At 43.3% G+C, this 23,419-nt stretch overlaps 1 protein-coding gene across 2 annotated transcripts in view; it reads left to right on the top strand.

Annotated features, from left to right (window-relative positions):
• Positions 1 to 23,419, top strand: part of EGFLAM (EGF like, fibronectin type III and laminin G domains) — a 104,325-nt gene that overhangs the window by 29,628 nt on the left and 51,278 nt on the right. Inside the window, exons 2-7 of one of the 2 annotated variants that reach the window (XM_081929630.1) lie at positions 1,900 to 2,009; positions 3,971 to 4,054; positions 7,888 to 7,914; positions 10,208 to 10,325; positions 10,998 to 11,133; positions 18,155 to 18,321. In XM_081929630.1, coding sequence (XP_081785756.1) covers positions 1,900 to 2,009; positions 3,971 to 4,054; positions 7,888 to 7,914; positions 10,208 to 10,325; positions 10,998 to 11,133; positions 18,155 to 18,321 — 642 coding nt within the window. Of the gene's footprint in view, positions 1 to 1,899; positions 2,010 to 2,803; positions 3,039 to 3,970; positions 4,055 to 7,887; positions 7,915 to 10,207; positions 10,326 to 10,997; positions 11,134 to 18,154; positions 18,322 to 23,419 lie in introns of those variants that run through there. The other variant, XM_081929631.1, reaches the window with a different exon arrangement.

Raw genomic sequence — 23,419 nt, 5'->3', positions numbered from 1 at the left:
CCTAAAGCCAGAAGGAGGGGGGAAGAGGCGGCAGAGGATTCAGCCTCAGGCGAGTCACGGAGAGAGGGAACCCAGGGGGGCAGGAAGACCCTGCGGAAAAGAAAGGAGAGGAAGAGGTGGTCTAGAGCCAGGCTATTAAGTTGGTGTGGAAGAGGGGAGGAGTCAGAGGGGACTTCAGCGGTCTAACGTGACAGACGTACGGCCACGATGCTGAACTGTACGAGAAGCAGAAATCTTCAATAAACTTTTCCTGTAAATAAACCGCAACGGAGTGAGGTCTCTTGTGAGCTGGGACCCGTCCTGGGTGGCCGTGACAATGGTCTTTGGCTGTGTACAGATTACTGGCTTGAAATGCAGTGAGGTCGCTTTTCCACAGTGAATTTCAAGTTGAATTTGCTTGTCACTGTGTGCATCGGAGTGGTATTCAGTGTATCCTGAACAAGGATATCATGCTCAAGTTGGATTGGACTGCATTGAAACACAGCATTTCGCCAGAGACTACAGGATAGCTATGTGTCCCTGGGTAACGCCATGTGTTCACAGATTCAAAAACAAACAGTGGGAGCGTAATGTGTACACAGCTTTAGGATTACCAGGAAAGTGGCAACTCTGCACCATATGGTTCTAAAACGAGAGCTGAGCATTTTAGAATTCTAAGTACAGTTAGCAGAATAACTCAAATATGGCTCGGGGATATTGGATGGATTCGGTTCATATGATCACTTTGCATCCACTGTGAGATAATTATTACTCAATCAAATCTCAAAACTTCATGTAAGCTAAATAGATATCACAGCAAGTCCGTTATGTCTTCAGGCTTTTGTGCGTAAGAAAAGGTAATACATATCTACCCACTGAGTGAGTCCAATATGGTCCTTGGGCAGGGACGATTATTAAATGTAGGGGCCAGATTGAGACTACCGGCCCAGCTGTCCAAGATGCATGGTTCTGCTCTGCTTGTCTTTTTCCATTGACACGTCTCACACGGTGGTTTGGGGTGTGCACGAAAATAAAGCCCAGTTCAGGGTGCTGTCTACTGCACCTCTTGGGTAAGCTGTTAAAATCTGAAACTTCCAGTGTAAAGAAGCAGCACCACTGTATAAGTCTAGGAACACAGGAAGCAGCCTTATACTGAGTCTCAGACTATTGGTCCCTCTAGTTCAGTATTGTCTACATGGAGTGGCAAGGTCTCTCTGGAGTTTAAGATAGGACATTCCCAGCCCCTTCCTGGAGAAGCTTTGGACCTTTTGGACCTGGGACCTTCTACATGCCGAGCAGATGGTCTACCACCAAGCTTTGACCTAGTTTGAAAGCTGCTGCTCTACCCCTGAGCTACAGTCCAGTCTATCCCATTCATTTTAGTGTTCCTCCAAGGTAGGTTTAAGGATGCAGTCTGCTGTATCTGCAGCTCCACAGCTTTCAACACGAAGGATGGAGTGGGGTGGTTCTTCTTGGGTTTTTGTTTTGGCTACAGCAGCTCTCAGACTAGAGCAACAACAGTCCTAGATCAGGCTCCTTGCTGACACTTACCAGAACCCAGCAACTTTAACCTCTCACAACCTCCCAAATGCCCCGTTTGGGTGGTTTACACTAGCTTTCACCCATCCACAGTTTGGGCAGGTGCATCAAGGAGTTCCATGGAGGCAAAGACCTTACACTGGCACAGCCGGGCAAGGATGGATGGAGCAGTATTGCCACCTTGTCAAAATGCCCCCCAGTCCAGCAGTTCTGGGGTCTGGGTTGCTCTGCCCGCATCTTTAAAAAAAAGTTTCAGGAGGGCTTTCCTAAAAATAGAGGCGATTCAGCTGTTTCCCCCCCATATGCACATTTTGTCCTCAGTATACAAACAATATTTTTATATCCTGCAGCGTCTTGTGCTTTGCCATTTCTTTGCCACAGATAGGCTGGGGCCGCCTCTGGATATAACCCTGGATTCGCTGAACTGCACGGCATTTAGTATACAATGGAGAATGCCTCGGCAGCATGCAAGTTCCATCACCGGGTATACTGTGAGTACCTTTCTATTTTGCTATGCAAGGAGGTATTCCTGTGCCCAGTGGCCCCAGGGCCGGATTTAGGTTTGATGAGGCCCTAAGCTACTGAAGGTATTAGGGCCCTTTCTATGTCCAGCTGTCCTTTGTCAACAACAAATTGTCACTGTTTTTAATGTTGAATATATGCTATATGGTAACTTATGGGCCTAATAGGTATCTAAAGCCATTTGCACATAGCAAAATATGTACATCATAGGAGCCTACACAACACAAAACACTGTTACTGCATGTGGGTTTTATTTTATTTGTTCTTTATCTTACATTTTGGAAATGTACATTCAGTTTTTTGCCCTTTAAATTTTTGGGGGACCCCCAAGAGAGTGGGGCCCTAAGCTATAGCTTGTTTAGCTTATACTTAAATGCAGCACTGAGTGTCTCAATAGCTCGTGGTGTCATGTTTATGTGAATTCAAAATTCTAAGTACCAGTGATACACATTCAGGGAGGAATTCAGCGCCATGCTCTTGTGATCATTTGTTTGGCAAATACCTTGAACCCTGAGCTTGTTGTGGATGTGCAGCCAGCTTTTTTTTAGCTGAATGAGCCCAGGAGCAACCCCTTCTTCTCTTTCCAGTAAAAGCTGGCTGTGCCGAGTTCTGATTGGCTGGACCTCATGACCAATCAGAATACCTCTTCTGTGCAGACTGCAGATTGGCTGGCTCTCAGAGGAATCACAAAACTGCTTTCCTCACCAGAGCAATGTTTCCAGTTTGGCCAGTGATCAAGGACAGTAGGAATTGTATTCCAGCAACATCTGGAAGGCTGCAGGCTCTCCACCCCTAATTTAAACTATTAAAGGGAAAAGAGTCCTGTTCCTTGCAGAATTTGGTACTCCAACTGAAGAACTGACTCTGTGCATACTTTTAAATAATTATGATATCATGGGCACAATGTTATTCCTAAAGCACTCTCCAATAAATAAGAAACAAGACAAACCCTGCCCTCCAGGCTTGCAATAAACATAGGAAAAGGACACACAGGAAAAGTCATGCCTGATTTTGTGTAGGGCTGCCACCTCCAGTTCTGCCTAAAGATCCTGTCACTTTAAAATCTGTAGCGCTAAGAAAAAAGCCCAGCAGGTCTGAGTTTCTTTGCTGCTGTATATGCAGCCGAAGTCTTTGGTGGTCCAGCTGTCCAAACTCTCCTGTGCATGTTTAAGCTGGGTTGGATTTCAAGCAGATGGGATGTAGCACACAGCAGGCAGCATTAATCTGAAAATCTAAGGGCAGGGGAATCCAAAACTACCATACGCTTTGCCTTTCAAAGGATTATGGTGCAGTAGTCTAGTAAAGGGTGTCAGAACCCTGATCTTGTTTTGTTAAGTATGGTTTGGTTTCCTGTTCGCTTTCATATTTTATCTGTCTAATAATTCTTACAGAGCCAGGCAACCACACTCCTCAGTATCTTTAGGCTTAGGTATCCCCCTTTCCCCTCTGACCCTTTCAAAACTAGCACGTTCCCTATATTTTGATGAAATGAGAGAGTTAACCCTTCCCTCTCCCAACTGCAAGTTTTCCTCCTGAAAGGGCCCTCCAGGATCACAATTTGGCTTGAAAAAATGTTGCTGTGATATAAACCCAAATCAGTGTGTTTTTTTTTTAGAAAAACGGTGTTGGAGCTCACCATGAACATCTCGCCTGCTCTCTTAGAATCTGGCAACCTAAAAGCAACACACTCCTCCACTCCTTTTGCACCAAGAAGAGTATCCCACCACAATTGGACATGTGTGTGTGTGTGTGTGTGTGTGTGTGTGTGTGTAGGGGTACTCCTCCTGTCAGAGCCAATAAAAGGCTCCTTTCAAGCCTAATTGCCTTAGGGGTAAAAGCTGAGTTGAACGTCAATATTGCTTATACTCGCAATGCTTCATTTCACTGCCATTCTTACTAGTTTACCTAACCTAACCAATGTATTTTAAAGGTCTATTACACCGAGTTCAAGGCAGATAAACCAATTAAACAGCAGTCCCATGATGTGCCTCTTAGCCTGGACATGCTCAGTATGGTGAGTATTTGATATTAAGCATATGCGGTTCTTGTAGGTCAGTTTATCTGATCAATGGAATTTTATCAACACATGGGCTCTGCTTAGATCAATAAAGTCTGGAGCAATGTTTCTCAAACTTGGGTCCCCAGCAGTTGCTGGACTACAACACCCATCATCCCAAGCCAGTGAGGGATGATGGAAGTTGTAGTCCAAAACATCTGGAATAACGCCATTTTGTTCCTGTAGACTTGAGTATCGTGGCTAAATGACAGCTTTCCATTTGTTCTGGAAGGTCAGCCCATGGCCCGGCTCACCCATCACATTAAACTATGGTTTAAAATAAACTGTGCAGCATGCTAGTGCATTCTTTTGAAAAGTTCCTGCTTCTCCACTCCTGCTGCTACCGCTCCACAAGTAAACAAACCAATGTTTGGCCCTGCTGCGATATCAAAAACTTCCGGAGGGAGAGAGGGGAACCTGCCCTGTTGTATATCGGGGGGGGGGGGCTGTGTGGAGAGGGTCTCCTTCTTTAAATTCCTGGGAGTTTATCTTAGTGAGGACCTCACTTGGAAAATCTACATAACTCAGGTGGTCAGAAAGGCCCAACAGAGACTCCATTTCCTCAGGGTCTTGCAAAAGAATAATGTTAAACAACTGATAAACTCCTTTTGTCGGTCTGCAATAGAAAGTGTCCTTTCATATTGTATAACAGTGTGGTATGCTGGCCTGACATCCATGGATAGAAAGTCTCTACAGAGGGTGGTGAATACAGCACATGATATCATGGGGCAGGAGATATAGAAGTATAATCAGCCGAACCAACAGGCTAAAAAATAGCTTCTATCCGTGGGCTGTTAGGCTGTTGAACGAAAAATAACAGTGAAATTGACTTGCGAGGTGGTGTGTTGTTTGATAAGACATTGAGGGTTTTTTTGGGGGGAAGCTCATTTAATTTCATTGTACACAGGTTTTACAATGACAATAAAGGTATTTTTTATTATTATTATTATTATTATTATTATTATTATTATTATTATTACTACTACTACTACTATTAATTAGGTCCTGGTTTGTTTCTCCCCACACAAACCAAGAGTAGTGACCAAGGTTTCTTCTTGGCTTAGTACTCTTGCTTTTTTCAGGGAAACGAAATCACAAGCCCAGGTATGTCACAGCAAGAGAGATGTCTCCGTGACACTATTCAGCATGGCTGCATAGAGAACTTTTAAACAGCATACACAAGCACTCCACTTCTTCACTTAAACCATGGTTTAATGTGCCAGAGAAAGTGTGTTCATTTGCCACTCTAGCCTGTTTCTGTCTCTGTGACAGTGCCTGCAAAGTTAGGGTGACCAAGTGCAAAACAGGGTGCCTGCATCTTTTAACAGATCTGCAAAACAGCATATTCTAGCTCGCATGACAAGCAATACTTGCTGAATTTCCCTTATTGTGCACAACTCTCAAAGGTATTGGTGTCTTGTCCTTTTTGGCAGCTGACCACCCCGTTCAAGGTAGAGTTGCCATCTGCATCTACTCCACTCTTATGACATCAGTTGTTGCATAATATGCAAAAATCCAATGGGTTTCTCTCTCTGCATCCCTCTCTGTTTTGGGAGGATGTTTTGCACCTATTACATCTCTCGGTGCCATGCAACTGTTAAAAAGCCCCAGCAGACTTGACATTACTAGACCTAATTGTGTGTTCTATAAGAAAACCAACGTCTGACTTTACTATTATTTTCCATTTTTTTTCTATTTTCACACACACACACACACACACACACACACACACTCTGTATAGTTTCAGAAATTGTAATCTGGGGAACACGGCTTTCTAAATTAAAAACATGTGGTAGCCTTGTTACAAATTGACTTTAAGTATGGCATTTTAATTAAGGAGACATCTGCATGTGTGTGGAAAAATATACGAGTAAGTGAACAGCTCTATTGGCCCTTCCCAGTGAACTGTGCCATGTGGGACCGATCAGAGCTCTTCCGTGCACAAAAGTCTTTCTAGGGTGTGCTCAGGCCCATTTTTATGCAGCAGGAATGGAAAAGTAAGTGGGTGAACAAAAGCAAACTATGAACTGCAATCCTGCTTGCTTTGTGTGCTAACAGGACTTGATCCTTGTGGGTGGAATTTTAAAATAGCAGACACCGATGCTCCTGTTTGCTAGTGTATAATTCATGGCTTATAAGTTTATTATTTGAAGAGAAATTCTCATACCCCTAAAAGTAGTGAGGCCTTTAAAAGAAGATTAGACAAATTTATTCAGGGTAAGTTTGTATTCTGCCTCAGCTGTCAGAGGCAGTATATATCCCTGAATAACAGTTGCTGAGAACCACAAGTGAGAAGAAGAAGAAGAGGAGTTTGGATTTGATATCCCGCTTTATCACTACCCGAAGGAGTCTCAAAGTGGCTAACAAAATCTCCTTTCCCTTCCTCGCCCACAACGAACACTCTGTGAGCTGAGTGAGGCTGAGAGACTTCAGAGAAGTGTGACTAGCCCAAGGTCACCCAGCAGCTGCATGTGGAGGAGCGGGGTAGCGAACCCAGTTCACCAGATTACGAGTCTACCGCTCTTAACCACTACACCAGTTGTGTTGTTGCAGTTAGGTATTGTTTTGGGGCTTCCCATAGGCATCTGGTTGGCCACACTGAGAACAGGATTCCGGACTAGATGCCTTATTCTTAGAGACACCAAGCCTTGCGTGAGCATATGTTGCAAAATGGCAAGTGATTGAAATACCCCAGGGAAGACCAGGGCCCACATTTCTGCATTTCCGCCTCTTGGCACCTTCTTTTCTTTGCATTGTGTTTTCTTGTGTCTTTTTCGGCATCCTTGCTCCCTTCTCAGGGCCCCACTTCAGAAGGAAAGGGGGTTTGCTTCACTCTTTTCTGCTGCCTCCTCTTGTTCTGAGCTAGGTTTGCCAGCTGGTTGGCTCCTGTGCATTTGCTATGCAGAAATCAGTGGCTGACACTTAGTGGCGTGGAGTTAAATATTGCCACTTGCCTGGGAATTTGTGTTCTAACAGTTCTGTTTCTAGTTTTGATTTTTCCACCTGGAAACCATTTTTTTAAATCTAAGTTATAAACCTCTCTTATTTGAAAGTAATGTAACCAGTCTTGCACCTTCTCTTTAAGCTTCTCATAACTCTGCAATTTCAATTTGTCACCTTCCTGCTCCAAAATTTCCCAGTATTTCGGCCATTTGGCCTCCATATTAAGTTTTTTCAAAGCTTTCGCTTCCATAGGTGATAGCCACCTTGGGGTTTTATTCTCCAAAAAGTCCTTATATCTTATCCAGACATTAAATAATGCTTTCCTGACAATATGGTTTTTAAATGCCTTGTGTGCTTTGACCTTGCCATACCACAAGTACGCATGCCACCCAAATACATTATCATAACCTTCAAGATCTAAAATGTCTGTATTTTCAAGAAGCAGCCATTCCTTCAACCAGCAAAAAGCTGCTGATTCATAGTAGAGCTTAAGGTCTGGCAGGGCAAACCCCTCTCTGTCTTTAGTTGCCTGGGAGTTTGATTCAGCTCACATTTAAAAGTGAGCTTATCTAATATTCACTTTCAGGAACCATTCGTGAGCCATCCTTCAGTGTTCATTCTTTTCTTACTTTTGAGATACAGTGCTCCAGCCAAGTAATGTGTACAAAAACACAATTTCTAGGGTAAATGTAAATGTATATGTTTTTTGAAAATAGCATATAACATGTATTACATTAGGGAATATTGCTTTGCAAAAACATGCGTATTGCAGCCAATATGTTTAATCCGATATGTTTATTTAATTATGGCACTTGATTAAGAAGTTCTTTTTCTTTTCCTTCTACCAGGGTCAAATGGATGGGCAAGCCATTTTTGTAAGTATTATATTTCCGGAGATTATTTTTTTGCATTTCTGGGCAAAGTGGCCAATTTCCACTTACCTTTTCTAAACTCAGGCACAGCATTCATGCCCAGTATTCTCCATTCTGGTAAATGACTAGATAGAAATGCCTCTGTTGTTCTTCCTTCTTCCTCCCTCAAGAGAGATGGAAGGTTGTTGCTGGTGGAAAAAAACAAGGGATCTTTCAGTAGCCAGAACATGTGTGCCTGAGAGCTTGGACTCTGGAGTCCAAATCCCGACTTTAGTAGAGAAAGCCATTTTCTTTTCTCCCCACCCCTCATTGACCTGGGGGTGAAAATGAAGAAGCCATGGCAAGGTCTTCATGTAAATCTTTCTGACAAATGCAAAGAGAGAGAGTTAAAAGAAGGGGGGTGGAGAGAAGAACACAATGAGATTTGGCAGACAAATAATTAGTTTTCTGCACCTGGAAATAGAATTTCAAGCTGTTCTGAAGTTTTCTGTAATTTTCCATGTACTGTGAGTAAGATTTTAGGTATCTGCAAACAAGAGGAGCAGGGAAGGAAGAGCACTGACAAAGTTTGCAGAAATGATTCTGATGTGTCATAACTGAATTTTCCAAGTGCTCTTACTTCAATTAGACTAGAACTAGACTGTGATTTACCACTGACAGAGACTGGGACACAGGGACTCTCCCTGGCAAGTAGGGCCAGTCAGAGCGTATGACATTCACCTCAGATTTAGCAGTGCTGAGCTCTGTTATCCAAAGGACAGACTAAAACGTACAACTTGGGTTCTGTTTGGTAAAAATGTCAGCACATCTGTTTCCATTGTGTCCTTGTGGGTGTCAGTGAGGTTAGAATTTCTCTTCGCACTGCTGTGGGTTTAAAATTAAACTAGATCATGCACTTAGTTGCCTTTGATGCTGTAGAAGGATGTGGCGTAACTATGCTTTTGACAGCAAGCCTCTGTCAGCGGCAAATTTACTTCCAGCACAGACGTCGGAACTGTGCTGAGAGATGGGTGTAGGTCAAACAGATACGACTCCCTCAGGAGAATTTTTCAGGGGAAATGCTTGACCTTACTTGTAGTTGTTTACACGCTCAAAAAAAAAGAAAAAAGAAAAGGCACACTCTAATTGGAACCCAGAACTGGATGGAGTGCTGATCATGGGATTGCTACCAACAACACCAGCCCTGTGTTGAGTTTCTCTTTCCTTCCTTAACCTAGTATCCCCCTGATGTTTTGGATTACAACTCTCATCATTCCTGGCTGGGGCTTATGAGAGTCGTAGTTGAAAACAGCAAGAAGGTGCCAGATTTGGGAAGGTTGCACTAGCCATGACATAGTTAAGGAAATGATAATAACAATTTATTATTTATACCCCACCCATCTGGCTGGGTTTCCCCAGCCACTCTGGGCGGCTCCCAACAGAGTATTAAAAACACGATAAAAGATCAGACATTAAAAACTTCCCTAAACAGGGCTGTCTTCAGGTGTCTTCTGAAAGTCCGGTAGTTGTTTATTTCCTTGATGGGAGGGCGTTCACAAGGTGGGCGCCACTACTGAGAAGGCCCTCTGCCTGAAATCTAGGATGTGACCTCATCATACACATTTTGGCACTCTGGTCCATATTTTTGGCTGCTGCTTGCATTGGGAAGGGACCTGCAGAAACTCACAATGTGATGATATCATGTCTTGCATTTCCTCTACTACCCATTATGGGGAGAAGGTGAGGATCTAAAGGACTTGGGGATGGTGATCCAAAGGACTGCCTTCTTCCACATGAGCCTTCTTGAACTTTGCAATGGATATTTAAGTCCTACTTCCAGGCTCACTGCCATTTGAGAGAGGCCTTCTTGGTTGTGGCCCTTTACATTTTGGAATACCCTCTCCTGAGAAGCTGAGATTTTTTAAAAAAGCTTTGCCCAGGCATTTCCTCAAGTCAGATAGTTACAATTTTTATTGCTGTTTTAGCCTGGGTTTATTCTTGGTTGGTGCTGCTCCTGTACTTTAATGTTGTTTTATAGTGGAAGACTTCTTATTGGATAGTTTTGTTCTTTTAAGTGTGGAAGTTTTAGTTGCTTAGTGTTATTCTTTTAACTGTGTGCTGCCTTGGTTGCTGAAGGGTGGCTTAAACATCCCCTTAATAAGAAAATGAACAAATTCAGCCTGAAGTTGCCATTTCTAGCAGAAAGAGGATTTGTCTAACTCTGCTGGACCACACAAGATTTTCAAACAGTTATTTGTATTTTTTAAAAATACATATATACATATATATATTTCTCCCCAATTTATATTTCAAACAGGAAGTTGTCATTGGAGATTTGAAGCCGGGCACTTTCCACCGTGTAAGTGTAGGAGCTTACGGCTGGGCAGGAAAAGGCAGACCCAGCATGCCCAGAAATGTAACGACTTTATCGCAAGGTAAAAGCTGTGCGAATAGCTTGCTATTATGGATGCCGGTTGGGGCAGAGATAATCCCAGGCATTGTGTTTTGCTGGCAGGTGAATGCATGCTGACAACGAGAGGGTACAGCGTGCAAATTGTGGATGGGGATGGAGGGGGATGAAGATTTCAGAAGTACTGCTGGTGAGAGGGCAAGATGTAGATGTATTGGCAAAACAGCCAGGAGTGCTATTAAAGATTTAAAAGGAGAAATGCAGCCTGATGTGGTTTCTTGGCACCTTCGTAAACTTCCTTGAAATGTCTCCACAAGGACATCGAAGCATTTGCTTTGCTTCATACAGTTTCTGGTCTGCAAGGCTGCCTCCTTGTCACAGCCAGGCACTTCGTTGACCTGGAGATGCCAGGAGTTGGATCTGGGACCTTTGGAATGAAAAAAATGCGCTCTATCACTGTCCTGTGGCACTAACTACAGCCACTAGGTGTAGGGGAAAGAAAGTGGGTTGTAGGTACTGGAAGTAATAGTGAACTATGGAAGCCAACAAAAGATTCTGATGAGATGTCCAGTTCCTTTCAAAATATAGTTGTATAGATGTGTTTGCCACAGCAAGAAGTACTTTCTGGGATTCTCCAAAGTGACCGATGACATCCATATGGTATGATTGGCAGACACATGCTCTTCTTCTGTTTTAGATAAGTGCATGCCTCCAGATCCACCATACCAGCCTCAAGTGCTGGTCGTTTCTGACTCAGAAGTTGCTCTGTCGTGGAAACCAGGACCCAGTGAAGGAAGTTCCCCAATTCAGTACTACACAGTGGAATTCATAAGGTGATTTTGCTTACAGGATTCACATTTGCGTACACTCTTGGCTCAGACAGGTTGAAATCTATTTCAGACTGGTATCCTTATTCTAGGTGGTATCATTTATTCATTCATTCAAATGGCTGGGTCCCAAAGAAAGTTATTTCTCCCATCTTTCAGTGGCTGTGAGTTTAAGGATATATAACTCCATGTTCTAGTTGTTTGAAATAGATGTTTCATATTATTGCATTCACCTGTGAGCATTAGCAAGCTCACCTGTTTAGATGTCATGCTGGAAATGAGCAGGAAGTGGAGTCACGGCCCTTGGCTGCCAAATCTTCTGAGGTCTCAGTTGTCCTTGGCAGCCTTATGCCAGGCAGGCGGGTGGGAACTTAGAAAAGAGGGAATGGGTACATTTTGTTAAGTTCAATATACAGATGATTGCCTTGACACCTTGTTTATGCAAGTCGGTTAAGCAGGTGTGGTGCCATTTGGTGAACACAGATGGACAACAGCTGTGCTTTTCATGAATGTGATTTATTTTGTGTATTGTTAAGCACCTTCAGGATAGCCATTTTATGTTTGTTTGCAAATCGTTGTCTGGGTCACGGTCATCTTGCATTTCCAGGAAAATGTGAGATGCTCAAAGCCATGATAATAATGTTTTGCTTAGAAATGTGACTTTCGCATTTCATTACATGATTTACCTGAATGCATATGGTGCTAAATACTAGTCAAGGCAGCTTGCCTTCTGCAAGACATATATTTGTGGTCACTGCTAGAGATGTTTCTTCTCCCGTTGTGATGATTGTTAAAGGTGTAATGGCCATTTGCTATGAAAAGTAAAAATCTGTTAGACCGATTCTTGAAGGTGTTTGGTGGAAAGGCACTCCTACGCACTTTCATTATATCTTACATGAGACTATCTTGTTTCTGACTCGTGTTCCTGGCTGCCACTGCAGATCACCTCCCAGTCTGAGCATCAATCAGCTATGTGAAACAGGGAACTCCCCCACATATACACCTGCATCCCATTGTATATCTATATTGTCTTGTTCCCTACCAAAGTGCTGGCTGTTATTGTGCATTTGACTATTTGATGCAAAAATATCCAAGGTTCAGACTTACATAGTAATTAGGTTACCTTGGACAAATTTCAGCTTTCTATCCATTTTGGAAATGTCCTAACCATTTTGCTATATCCATGAGCCATTCATGTTGAATATATCTATTTATATATCTCTCTATGTATTTCATTCTTGGTTTATTTGTGTAAGACAATTGCCATCTTAAAGCAAGTTAAATATTCTCCATTTGAATTAAGATATTTTGTTCTGACTTGTTTTTATTTTTTAAAAAATATGTTTATTATGTGTACCACCCAGAACGCTAGTAAATCACTTCTAAATGCTTGTCCCCGTTGTGTTCATAAGAGGAGCTTTGGTGCTTTTGCGCAGTTTTCTCTGCTATCAATTCAGATATATTCAAGTCAGCTTAAGACATTTTAGTTCTGCGAGTGACTTTATCTAAGTGGTTTCCAAATTCTCCCTGTGTGTATGTAACCCCATTCTGAAACTTGTGTTTTCCCATGACCCAAGACTGCATCTTGATTTGGAAGCCAAGAAACTGTAAATTAAACGTGTTTTACAGCACTGACATTGTTCTCTTGTGCAACTCATGGCTTTTGGTGGTCTGTAGGGATTAGACTGGATTTCATGTGGATCCTGTATCTTTGACCCCCCAAATTGTTACCCTGCCATCCAGAAATTCATTGTGTGCTGTAACATTAAATCAGTTGTCCTGAAACCCCCCCTTTTAAAAACACAAGGCACATAATGGCTGAGACAAAGAGACAGTTAAGTAGCCATAGAATGGGATATGGACAGGATGTTGGGAGATGAAGGGTTGTGTGTGGGCTGTGTGGGTGGATGTGTGGGTGTGAGAGAGAGGTTCTGAAATTTTCTCTATTAGAATAAGGTCTGGAAACATTTGCATCTTCTGCAGTTTCATGTCCATTCTGAGGTACATATGAAACTCCTAAGCATGCAAGTGCTTCATGTCCATTGATAAGGATCTGTTTGCATATGTTCCCTATGTAGAGCTGCATGATTTGTAATTTATTTTTATTTCACAGGATTTATATACAGCTTGGTTGTAATGTAGACACAGGTTTGAGGATTGGAACATTCGCAGGGAAACCAAAATGCTTGTTTACAAAGCTATTGTACTTACTGTAAGCTTGTGAAACACGAACCACTTCTAAACGCCATCTCCAGCTCCTCAAAAGATTCCATCAATGGTGTCTCTGAAAAAATTTACACATCGCTTGGGAAGACAGGCAAACTAATGCCAGTGTACTGGAAGAAGCAAAGATCACCAGTGTTGAAGTAATGATTCTTCAACATCAGCTTCGTTGGACTGGTCATGATGTGTGGATACCTGACTGTTGTCTTCCAAAGCTACTACTCTATTCCGAACTTAAAAATGGAAAGTGTAATGGTGGTGTTCAACAAAAGAGGTTTAAGGACTCTCTCAATGCAAAAAAAAAAAGTAGCATAAAAACTGGGAAACACTGGCCTGTGAGCGCTCCAATTGGAGAACAGCCTTTACCAAAGGTGTCATGGGCTTTGAAGATGCTTGAACTCAGGACGAAAAGGAGAAACGTGCTAAGAGGAAGGCACACTTGGCAAACCCTCACCGTGATTAACTCCCACCCAGAAACCTATGACCCCACTGTGGAAGGACGTGTGGATCCAGAATTGACCTCCACAGTCACTTACGGACTCACTTTTAAAACCATGTTTATGGAAGACAATTTTACCCAGCTACGAGTGATCACCTAAGAAGACGTAGTAGACACATGTGCATTCATGACTGTGATAGCATATGTGCTTTTTTGCTACATATGAATTTTAGATTTCTTTTATGTGTAGTGCAACCTTATACATGTCTACTGAAGCAACTCCTGCTGAACTTAATTGGACTTCTAGGTTTAGAACTGTACCCTAGTAAAGCAGCAGAGACAGGATATCATAATTAGGCTTTGGAAGTCTGGGATCACACCCTGTAAAGCCATGATTTTTTCCACTTTTGGTCTTTGTTCAGAAAATACTATACCCTACTGACTGTCTGGGAAGACAAATAAGACGAGGGCTAAAGTGTACATATGTACTCTAAGCTATATGAAGATTGATGAAAACGAAAGGAAACTGTACAAGATGAGATGGATGCTGACATTGTTAGCATAATTTCCATCTTCCTTGCCCAGCTTTGGAGAAACAGGTCTAATAAAATATGGGAATGTGTAATTTGTAACATTCTGTGAATTACACCATAGGCAGAGTATTTTTCATAATTGTGAATTCACCGTTACTGGCATTCAACTAATTACTAGGATTCATAGAAGTGCAAGAGCACGGCTCTCCCTAAGCTGGGCTTGTTGGTTCAGCTAAGCGTAAGCCCTGCATTATGGACTTGAGAATTATATATTTCAGATTGCTAGCAGATGTTTTTACAGGGAAATTATTCTCCCACATTTCCAAAAGGAAGAAGAAAGAAGTCTAAACATTGCAGTTTTGCATCTGGGGGAGAAAAGAACCTCTTTCCAAATTCAGTTGGACATTAATCAGAAGGAATGGTTGTAAAGGGAAAAAGCAGATGGTACATGTAAGATAAAATGGTAGGAGATAAAATTCTCCTCCCAGATACACCTGCAGGTGCCTGGTATGTTGTAGTTCATATATTTGTACTTGGCGCTTCAACACTGTTACAGAATTTCTATCAAGGCTATTTGAGAGCCGAAATTGTTCCTCAAAGCCTTCTGGATGATTTGTTCAGTGTGGCGTCTTAAGATGCTATATTATAGTATTTTGGCCTTAAAGCTTTATAGGCTGTTTGGTGCATATATATATATATAGAGAGAGAGAGAGAGAGAGAGAGAGATCAAACAGCAGCTTAAAATGAGGCTGCATGCACACATTTTATTCTAGAATCAAAGTAAACCACATACAGTGGTACCTTGGTTTATGAACTTAATCTGTTCCAGAATTCCGTTCTTACATCAAAGCATTCTTAAACCAAGGCATGCTTTCGCATAGCAGCAGGGGACTCAATTTAAAAATGGAACACGCTCAACAGGAAGCGGAACATGTTCTGCTTCCAAGGCAAAGTTTACAAACCAAAACACCTACTTCCAGGTTTGCAGCGTTCTTAATCCAAGTTGTTCATAAACTAAGCTGTTCTTAAACCAAGGTACCACTGTACTTGTATTTTCTATGTGGTCCGCAGACAATCTAGATCAACTGCATGGTTTTTGCCCCCGAAAAGCACCTTATGAGAAACTGGCTTCGTTCCGAAAGCAAAAGCTGATGGGAGATTGATTTGCATTAATCCACAGTGTGGCCATTTGAGAACAGATGAAAAGTGATATAGGTGTTCCCGGCAATGGGAGTTGTATCCACAGCAGCCCAATGACATGGGTGGCCATATACCAAGATTGCCATCACCGCTTCCTCTTCCGTGCAGCTGGGCATGTGCAAGGAGAAATAGGCATGAATAACCTAATCAAGGGGAGAGTGTTCAAACATGTATCAAGTAACCAGGTTCACCCTTGTGGACAGCTGGATCTAGATTGGAATCAGAAGAAGAAGAAGAGTTTGGATTTGATATCCCGCTTTATCACTACCCAAAGGAGTCCCAAAGCGGCTAACATTCTCCTTTCCCTTCCTCCCCCACAACAAACACTCTGTGAGGTGAGTGGGGCTGAGAGAAGTGTGACTAGCCCAAGGTCACCCAGCAGCTGCATGTGGAGGAGCAGGGAATCGAACCCGGTTCACCAGATTACGAGTCTACCGCTCTTAACCACTACACCACACGGGCTCTCAGCACATTGAGGATAAATGTGAATGATTCTGGATTGAGAAAAACTACATTATTGTGCCCCCAACACAAAATGTGTGTAAATGGCCACAGATTGCCTTCCATTATCTGTTTCCTTCCTGTCCCATGAGCAGTTGGCATTGTATGTAGAATGCCATTTTAAGAAGAAGCTGTATTAAAGAGTGGGGGAAAACCATCCACCTATAAAAATGAAGACTGCTGTTAAACAAAAAAAAGTGGACAGATGCTCTTAATTAGTAGAAATGGTGGAGGCCCTCAGTTTGCATAAAAAATAAGTGTTCAGGTAGATGCACATCATTAGGCCATCTTTTTCTTCTTAGCATTGGGGAAGCAACATGTCTGGAGAACATTTATTTTCTTAGAACCGCCACAGAGGTTTAAGACAAGACAATATTTTAGAGGTGAGTCATCCTTCCTTGGGCTGTTGTGTAGAGGTTTTTCCTTTGGTCTCCTGTGACCAGAGAATTTGGTTTCTCCAGTTCACAGAGTACTGACCAAGCTGAAACAGAACAGTTCCAAATTAGGTCCACCCTTCTTGCTCAACTGAAGTGACCCTCGAGGAGTGATACTGGCCGATAAAAGAATTTTGGCAGCCCTTGCTAGGCTCCAAATAAATAAGGAATACACAGCCTGCCTGCCTTGGACTGTTGTTTTCATTAGAATATTGCCAGAGTTGTTTGCAACTAGTTCTGCATATAAACAATAGTAGATCTGAACCTTGGAGGTTATTTCCTGCCATAAATATTACAAGGATATGGGGTGGACAGCAGCTTTATTTTCCCTTTAGATGTCATTTCAGTCCTTGTTATTTTCAGGCACTTCAACTGAAAAGACTTCAAGGAATGATGTGGGGTGCTCTCCTGTTTGGCTTCCTGCCCCATAAAAGTATGGGAGATGCCCCATAGAAGACAGTATAGCCCCTCCAGCATTGTAGCTGGGTTCCTGACGTGCCAGTCCTCCTTCATTTCTCCCATTAACATCTCCCAGCCGTTGCTGCTTTTTTGAATAAAATTTTATTAAAGCTTTTCCATGATACAATAAAAGAAAAGGAACCGATCTAAATGAAAACAAAAGCAAGGAGAGAAAGAGAAAATAAGCCACCAAAGGAAAATAAAAATATTCAAATCAAAAAGGAAAGTGAAGAGCAGAAGAAAAACAAAAAGGGGCTTCCAGTTTTCCATCTGTTTGTTACATAAAAGAAATGATTCAAAATATTCACTCTAGAACAGGGGTTGGCAAGGTTTACCTCGCTTGGGCCGGTTCACTCCTGCAAAGATCGCTCTGTGGGCTGGATCGTGTCTGTGCAGATGCGATTTCCGGCATTGCGGAAGCAAGTCCCCGCTCCGTGCTGCGCCAGTTTAGAGCAGTGCGCAGGGGCTCACTGAGTGGGCGGCTCAGTTCGGGGGTGGCTTGTGGGCCATTTAAACGACCCCCATGGGCTGCAGGTTGCTGACCCCTGCTCTAGTATGACACCGAGTTGATCTACTTTCTGTTAGGCAATTTTTAGAGTTCCCTTATTTTGACATTTCTCATTGAAATGAAGGGTCTGGGAGTTGAGAGAGGTCCCTCTCCTCTTTACAGAGCAGCTGGAGGCTGTTTCCAAGTCCCAAGGACCCTAATTCCCATGCTAGCTATCCTCCTTTCTTTGAGAAGAACAGACATTCACTGGCAAGTACAAAATTTCTGTTCTGGTAGGCAGAATGGATCAAAGTATATTTCTGTAGGTACAGTCATAGCTAAATCAATACCGTACACACCTGTATCATAAGTCACAGCGGATCATTTTTACATTTTGAACCTGGGTACAAAAAATATCCAATGATGTTTGATTTCATTATTTCATATTTGGCATAGGTGGTATGCAGTATTTTACCACCATATTTGGTAGCTTATAGGAAATGTTCACTGTCTAGGTTTATTTCCTTTTTTGACATGGAATTGTTCGTGGGATTTAATGTGTGGTGTTTACTTAATATCAGAACATCCAGGAGACACCAGTACATTTACAGCAGTCAAATTTCATAGCTGTAATTCCAGTTAGAATGACAAGTTCCGTAAATCTCTTAACATTTGCAAATGTTTGGCTTCAGCTGATTCAACTTGGCCGATTTGAATTACACCTTGTGTCTTCTTTGCTCATCCTAATCAGACCTGATCTCGACGCCAATTGGACAGTAATTAGAGAGCAGATCCAAATGGACTCCATGGTTCTGAAGGGTCTCACTCCGAACAACAAGTACCAGTTTGCAGTCCGAGCGGCAAATTCATATGGATCCAGCCTGCCCAGTGCTCCCAGTGACGCTATCAGAATGTTCAGTGAGTAGAATATCCTTCTTTGATTGTTTGGCACTTAAAATATTCACGGTGGCAGAGAACTCTTTTTAGCCACTGATGGTATTTTTTAAACACTCCCTTCTTCCCTGTTCCTTTGCTCCCTGAATCTGGCCTCGCCGACTACCTGGAGGTTGGCAGCTTCCAGAATTCTGTAAAAGTCAAGCCATGGGTGCAATTAAAGGAAGCCCCAGGCTAAAAAACAGCCTCGTGCTGCTCCCTTGCAACCACAGAATTCTCATTTTTTTGTTTTATAGCAGCTACATACGGAATTGATAAGCAAGCATCTTAGGGAGAAGAAACACAGACAGCCCTGTTATTCACTTTCTCCTGCAGTTCTTTAAAACGGAATTGTATATATTGCGTGCACAATTTAAAAACGACTACAGAAAAAGACCAAAGTAAATCTGTAATGCTGCGATAGAAGGTTGGAGTTGCTTGTACAACTTGGAGCACTGACTGAGGGGCGGGTAATGGGATGAGCCAGTTTGCGTCTGTTTTTGGATCAGATGTTGTGGATTGAACATTGGACTCTTTTGTTGTTGTTGTTGTTGTTGTTGTTGTTGTTGTTGTTGTTGTGTGTGCGTGTGCGAGGGTTGTCGTCTCTTCAGCCTTTGGCTATCCTGCCTGCATGCCTTGAATTTTGAAAACCCCCGCGCTCTTTGAGGATGCAAGAGCAGAAATAAAAGCTATGTGAAGTATAGCTAAGGTAAAGGTAAAGGGACCCCTGACCATTAGGTCCAGTTGTGGCCGACTCTGGGGTTGCGGTGCTCATCTCGCTTTATTGGCTGAGGGAGCCGGCGTACAGCTTCCGGGTCATGTGGCCAGCATGACTAAGCCACTTCTGGCAAATCAGAGCAGTGCATGGAATCGCCATTTACCTTCCTGCCAGGGTGGTACCTATTTATCTACTTGCACTTTGACGTGCTTTCAAACTGCTAGGTTGGCAGGAGCAGGGACTGAGCAACGGGAGCTCACCCCGTCGTGGGGATTCGAACCGCCAACCTTCTGATCAGCAAGTCCTAGGCTCTGTGGTTTAACCCACAGCGCCACCCGCGTCCCTGAACCAGCAGTCCATTCTTGTACAGCTTACCCCGGGACCCCCTGATGACTCTATTCTGGTTGTTTCCCTACCCCACTTCACGTCACTGGCTGCCTTTGTTTGGTGTAAGGAAAGTCGACTGTAGTGCATGGCCAGCCCTGCAATTAGACAGAGGGACCCAGGCTCTTCAAGTGGCAGATTCTGCAGGCAGGGAGAAGGGTTGGAGAACAGAATGGTGTGTGTCATGTGACTCACCCTGTGCACCGTTAGCTGGTATGCAGTGAAAGATGCTGTCCCATCACCTGTGTAGGAAGTGAGGTCACATCTGCTTCCCGTCTGGCTTCCGAAATGTTCAAAAACCGAGGCGTGGCTTCCCATTGGTTGTAAGAGCTTCTTGCACTCAGCGGAAGCTGTGTTGCACGTTCAGGTTCCGAAAAACGTTCGAAAACAGAAGCATTTACTTCCAGGTTTTCGGCGTTCGAGAACTGAAATGTACGACAAAAGAGGTGTTTGCATGGAGAAACCTGGGGACTGCAGTTTGTTGAGGGTGCTGAGAAGTACAGATCTGTGAGGTCATCACCCTTAGCTCCCAGGACTCTTTGGGGGAAGCCATGGCTGTTAAAGTGGTGTCAGAGTGCTTTAAATGGTTTACAGATATGGAACCAGGGGAGCCGCCATCTTGTCCTTCATTGCAGGCAGGAAATAGCTAGGGCCAGCCCTGACGTAATGGCACCAAAACACAGAGAAGTTCATGGAGGAGTGGGGTGTTTTGACGGGGTGCCATTTCTTGTTAAGTTCCATCCTCTGTGTGGACAAAAAGAAAACTGGCCGCAGGTTCAGAATGAAGCTGAGCAGAAGGATTCATTAAAAAAACATGGTGGGTTTGGGAAGGGGAGCAGTATTCTGAATTATCAGACTTGCAATGTTAAACCTCAATTCTGTTGGGGTGGGTTTTGTTAGCAGTGCTATTTTTTTAATCCAAGCTTTCTTTTCATGCCAACCTCTTTCATCTCCTGTGGTCTTGGCCTTCATTCCTTGGTCCCAGTGGGACAGCTTCATTGCAAGTTGTGCAGAATCTTTAGAATTATGGTACTCGTTGAAGTTTCTTGGGTTTAAATTTAACTTCTGAACAGAATGTTTATGGAAACCTCTTCCAGGTACAATCTGCTCCATGGAATTTGTAGTCTGGAGTTCCTCACGGAAGGTCATCAGTCTTTGTTGCTGGACACACGCTCTTCCCACATCCTGTTTATCTTTAGACATAATTTTTTCAAATCCTTCTGTATCCAAAGATAGATGTCTTTTCCTCTTCAGCTTTGGGTATTATTGGCTCCTCTTAACACAGAAGCTCAGTTATAGCTTATCACAATAACAATAATAATGCTGTACAGTGGTACCTCGGGTTACATACGCTTCAGGTTACATACGCTTCAGGTTACAGACTCCGCTAACCCACAAATATTGCTTCAGGTTAAGAACTTTGCTTCAGGATGAGAACAGAAATTGTGCTTCGGCGGTACGGCAGCAGCAGGAGGCCCCATTAGCTAAAGTGGTGCTTCAGGTTAAGAACAGTTTCAGGTTAAGTACGGACCTCCAGAACGAATTAAGTACTTAACCCGAGGTACCACTGTATAACAACAATAATATTGATATGTATGATATATAAAAAGCCACTTTTTGTTAGGTGCTCGTATAGTGGCGGCCCATGAACTAGAGCAGGCACCCCCAAACTCAGCCCTCCAGATGTTTTGGGACTACAATTCCAACCATCCCAGACCACTGGTCCTGTTAGCTAGGGATGATGGGAGTTGTAGTTCCCAAACATCTGGAGGGCCGAGTTTGGAGGTGCCTGAACTAGTGGGAACCTGCCAGATCTCTCCCATAAATCTGCAATCTGGGCCCAGAGCTATCTTGAACCATGCAATCTGACTATGCAAGAAGCTGCCTGAATATCTAGATTGCTTTGTAACTAGATTGCTTTGTTGTGTGTGTGGTGGGGGAGAGAATGGAGTGTTGTGGTGTCCTTCACAGGACCACAACCTCTGAGTGTTCTCAGTTCCCTCCCATGTTAAGAAACAGGGTTTGTAGCCGCTCTTGGTCTCTGCTCTTGGATCTAAGCCCCCTGATTCATCATGGAGGAAGATTGAGGACAACCTATCGTTCCCTGTCCTTTTCTAAAAGCCAACTAACAATTATTACAATCTTAATTTTCCAGTTTGTTTTTTTTTTGCTCCTCCTCTTGCACCCAGGCTGTTTCTTTTTGTTTGGCCCTTCCTCAGCTTCTTCTGTTGCTTCTGAAGCAGGATCAGCCCCAGTCATTCCTCTGCTTCTCTAGACTCACATTCTTTCATCACACCTGAGCTTAATTTTAGGCAGCTGCTGTCGGTGGGGAGCCAAAATACACTGGCATCTCTTGGACGTATCACAGGCATATTTATTCATATATTTATTTCTTCTGTTAGGCATTTATTATTGTCTCCCCAGTTGGGATTCAGGGTGGCTTCCAACATTTAAAAATAGCATTCTAAAACACAAAGTAATGAAAGCAAACTAGCTCAGAACAATAGCTAAAATACACCAAAACCTGCAATTACAATACTTTTTTTTTGCCCTGACAGCAGCTCAGTGATCAACACTGTCTGCTCCTTAGTTTTCAAAGACCTGAACAGGATAGGGAAAGGATAGCAAAAAGGGAGCCACTCTTATTTCTCCTGGGAGAGAATTCCATAATATGAAAGCAGCCCTGTTCTCAAGTGAGGATCCTAGCACCCAGGCAGGTGTGAACAGGGAGAGGCAATCTCTCAGGTAGCCTGGGCCCAAGTGTTTGAGTGTGTCTTGTGTGTATGTGTTTTGCTACTTTGGATATGCAGCCTTCTGACCATTTTATCCTTGCTTGCTTACCCTTGGGGCTATGGAGAAACAGGTTTTATTCTCAAAGGCTGGAATCACAAAGTCACTGTGTACTGGAGGGGCATTTAACGCATTCTGAGTCATATCTCCATGTTCATCCATACATTTACTTTCTAGAGAGAGGCATAGTTGCCATTCACTCCTATAGGGAACAGTAACAAGTAGCTCATGGAAACTTGAATATAAGGAAGGAAGAAGCTGCCTTCTGTCGCTGATTCTAGATAGCTTGGCCTTCAGGGACTATTTGTGTTTGTGCAACATATCTCTGTCCATTGCATTTGCCCAGAGGTCTTTGCAGTGTACAAGCCACTAGCCTCTGCTTTTGTTTGGGTGGGGTAAGCAGTATTTGGCGGTGGTTGTTTGGTTTTTTTGACATTTAAGTTAATCATTACCAGATAGCTCAGTTGGTTAGAGCATGGTGCTGATAATGCCAAGGTTGCAGGATTGATCCCCATATGGGACAGCTGCATTGCAGTGAGTTGGACTAGTTGGTCCCTTCCAACAATTCTGTGATTCTATGTCCTCTGAGCAGTTCACAGAGAAAGCAAAGCAGGACATCTGGCTTCTCCCCCCCCCCATCAAGGCCAGTAAATTACCCATCAACTGGAGTAGAAGAGGCTGGTCTTTCTGCTTAAAGGTAAAGGGACCCCGGACCATTAGGTCCAATCGCGGACGACTCTGGGGTTGCAGCGCTCATCTCACTTTATTGGGCGAGGGAGCCAGCGTACAGCTTCCGGGTCATGTGGCTAGCATGACTAAGCCACTTCTGGTGATCCAGAGCAGCGCACGGAAACACCGTTTATCTTCCCGCCAGAGTGGTACCTATTTATCTACTTGCGTACTTTCGAACTGCCAGCTTGGCAGGAGCAGGAACCGAGCAACAGGAGCTCACCCCTTTGCGGGGATTCGAATCGCCGACCTTCTGATCAGCAAGCCTTAAGCTCAGTGGTTTAACCCACAGTGCCACCCGCGTCCCAGTTTTCTGCTTAGTTTTAGCTATTAAGCAAAGCTACCTTGTATAGACTTAAAACACAATGATTTCCCAGACATAAGTGGTGTAAGCCTGTGACATTGGCCTCTTCATGAAAAGGCATTGTAAACTGTTGATCAATACTCAGTTGCCACCTAATT

Source organism: Podarcis melisellensis, assembly GCF_964234715.1.
Source record: "Podarcis melisellensis genome assembly, chromosome: 11".
NCBI classification, from domain to species: domain Eukaryota; kingdom Metazoa; phylum Chordata; class Lepidosauria; order Squamata; family Lacertidae; genus Podarcis; species Podarcis melisellensis.
The sequence above is the reverse complement of the archived record's forward strand: the minus strand, read 5'-3'. Positions and strand labels throughout refer to the sequence as shown.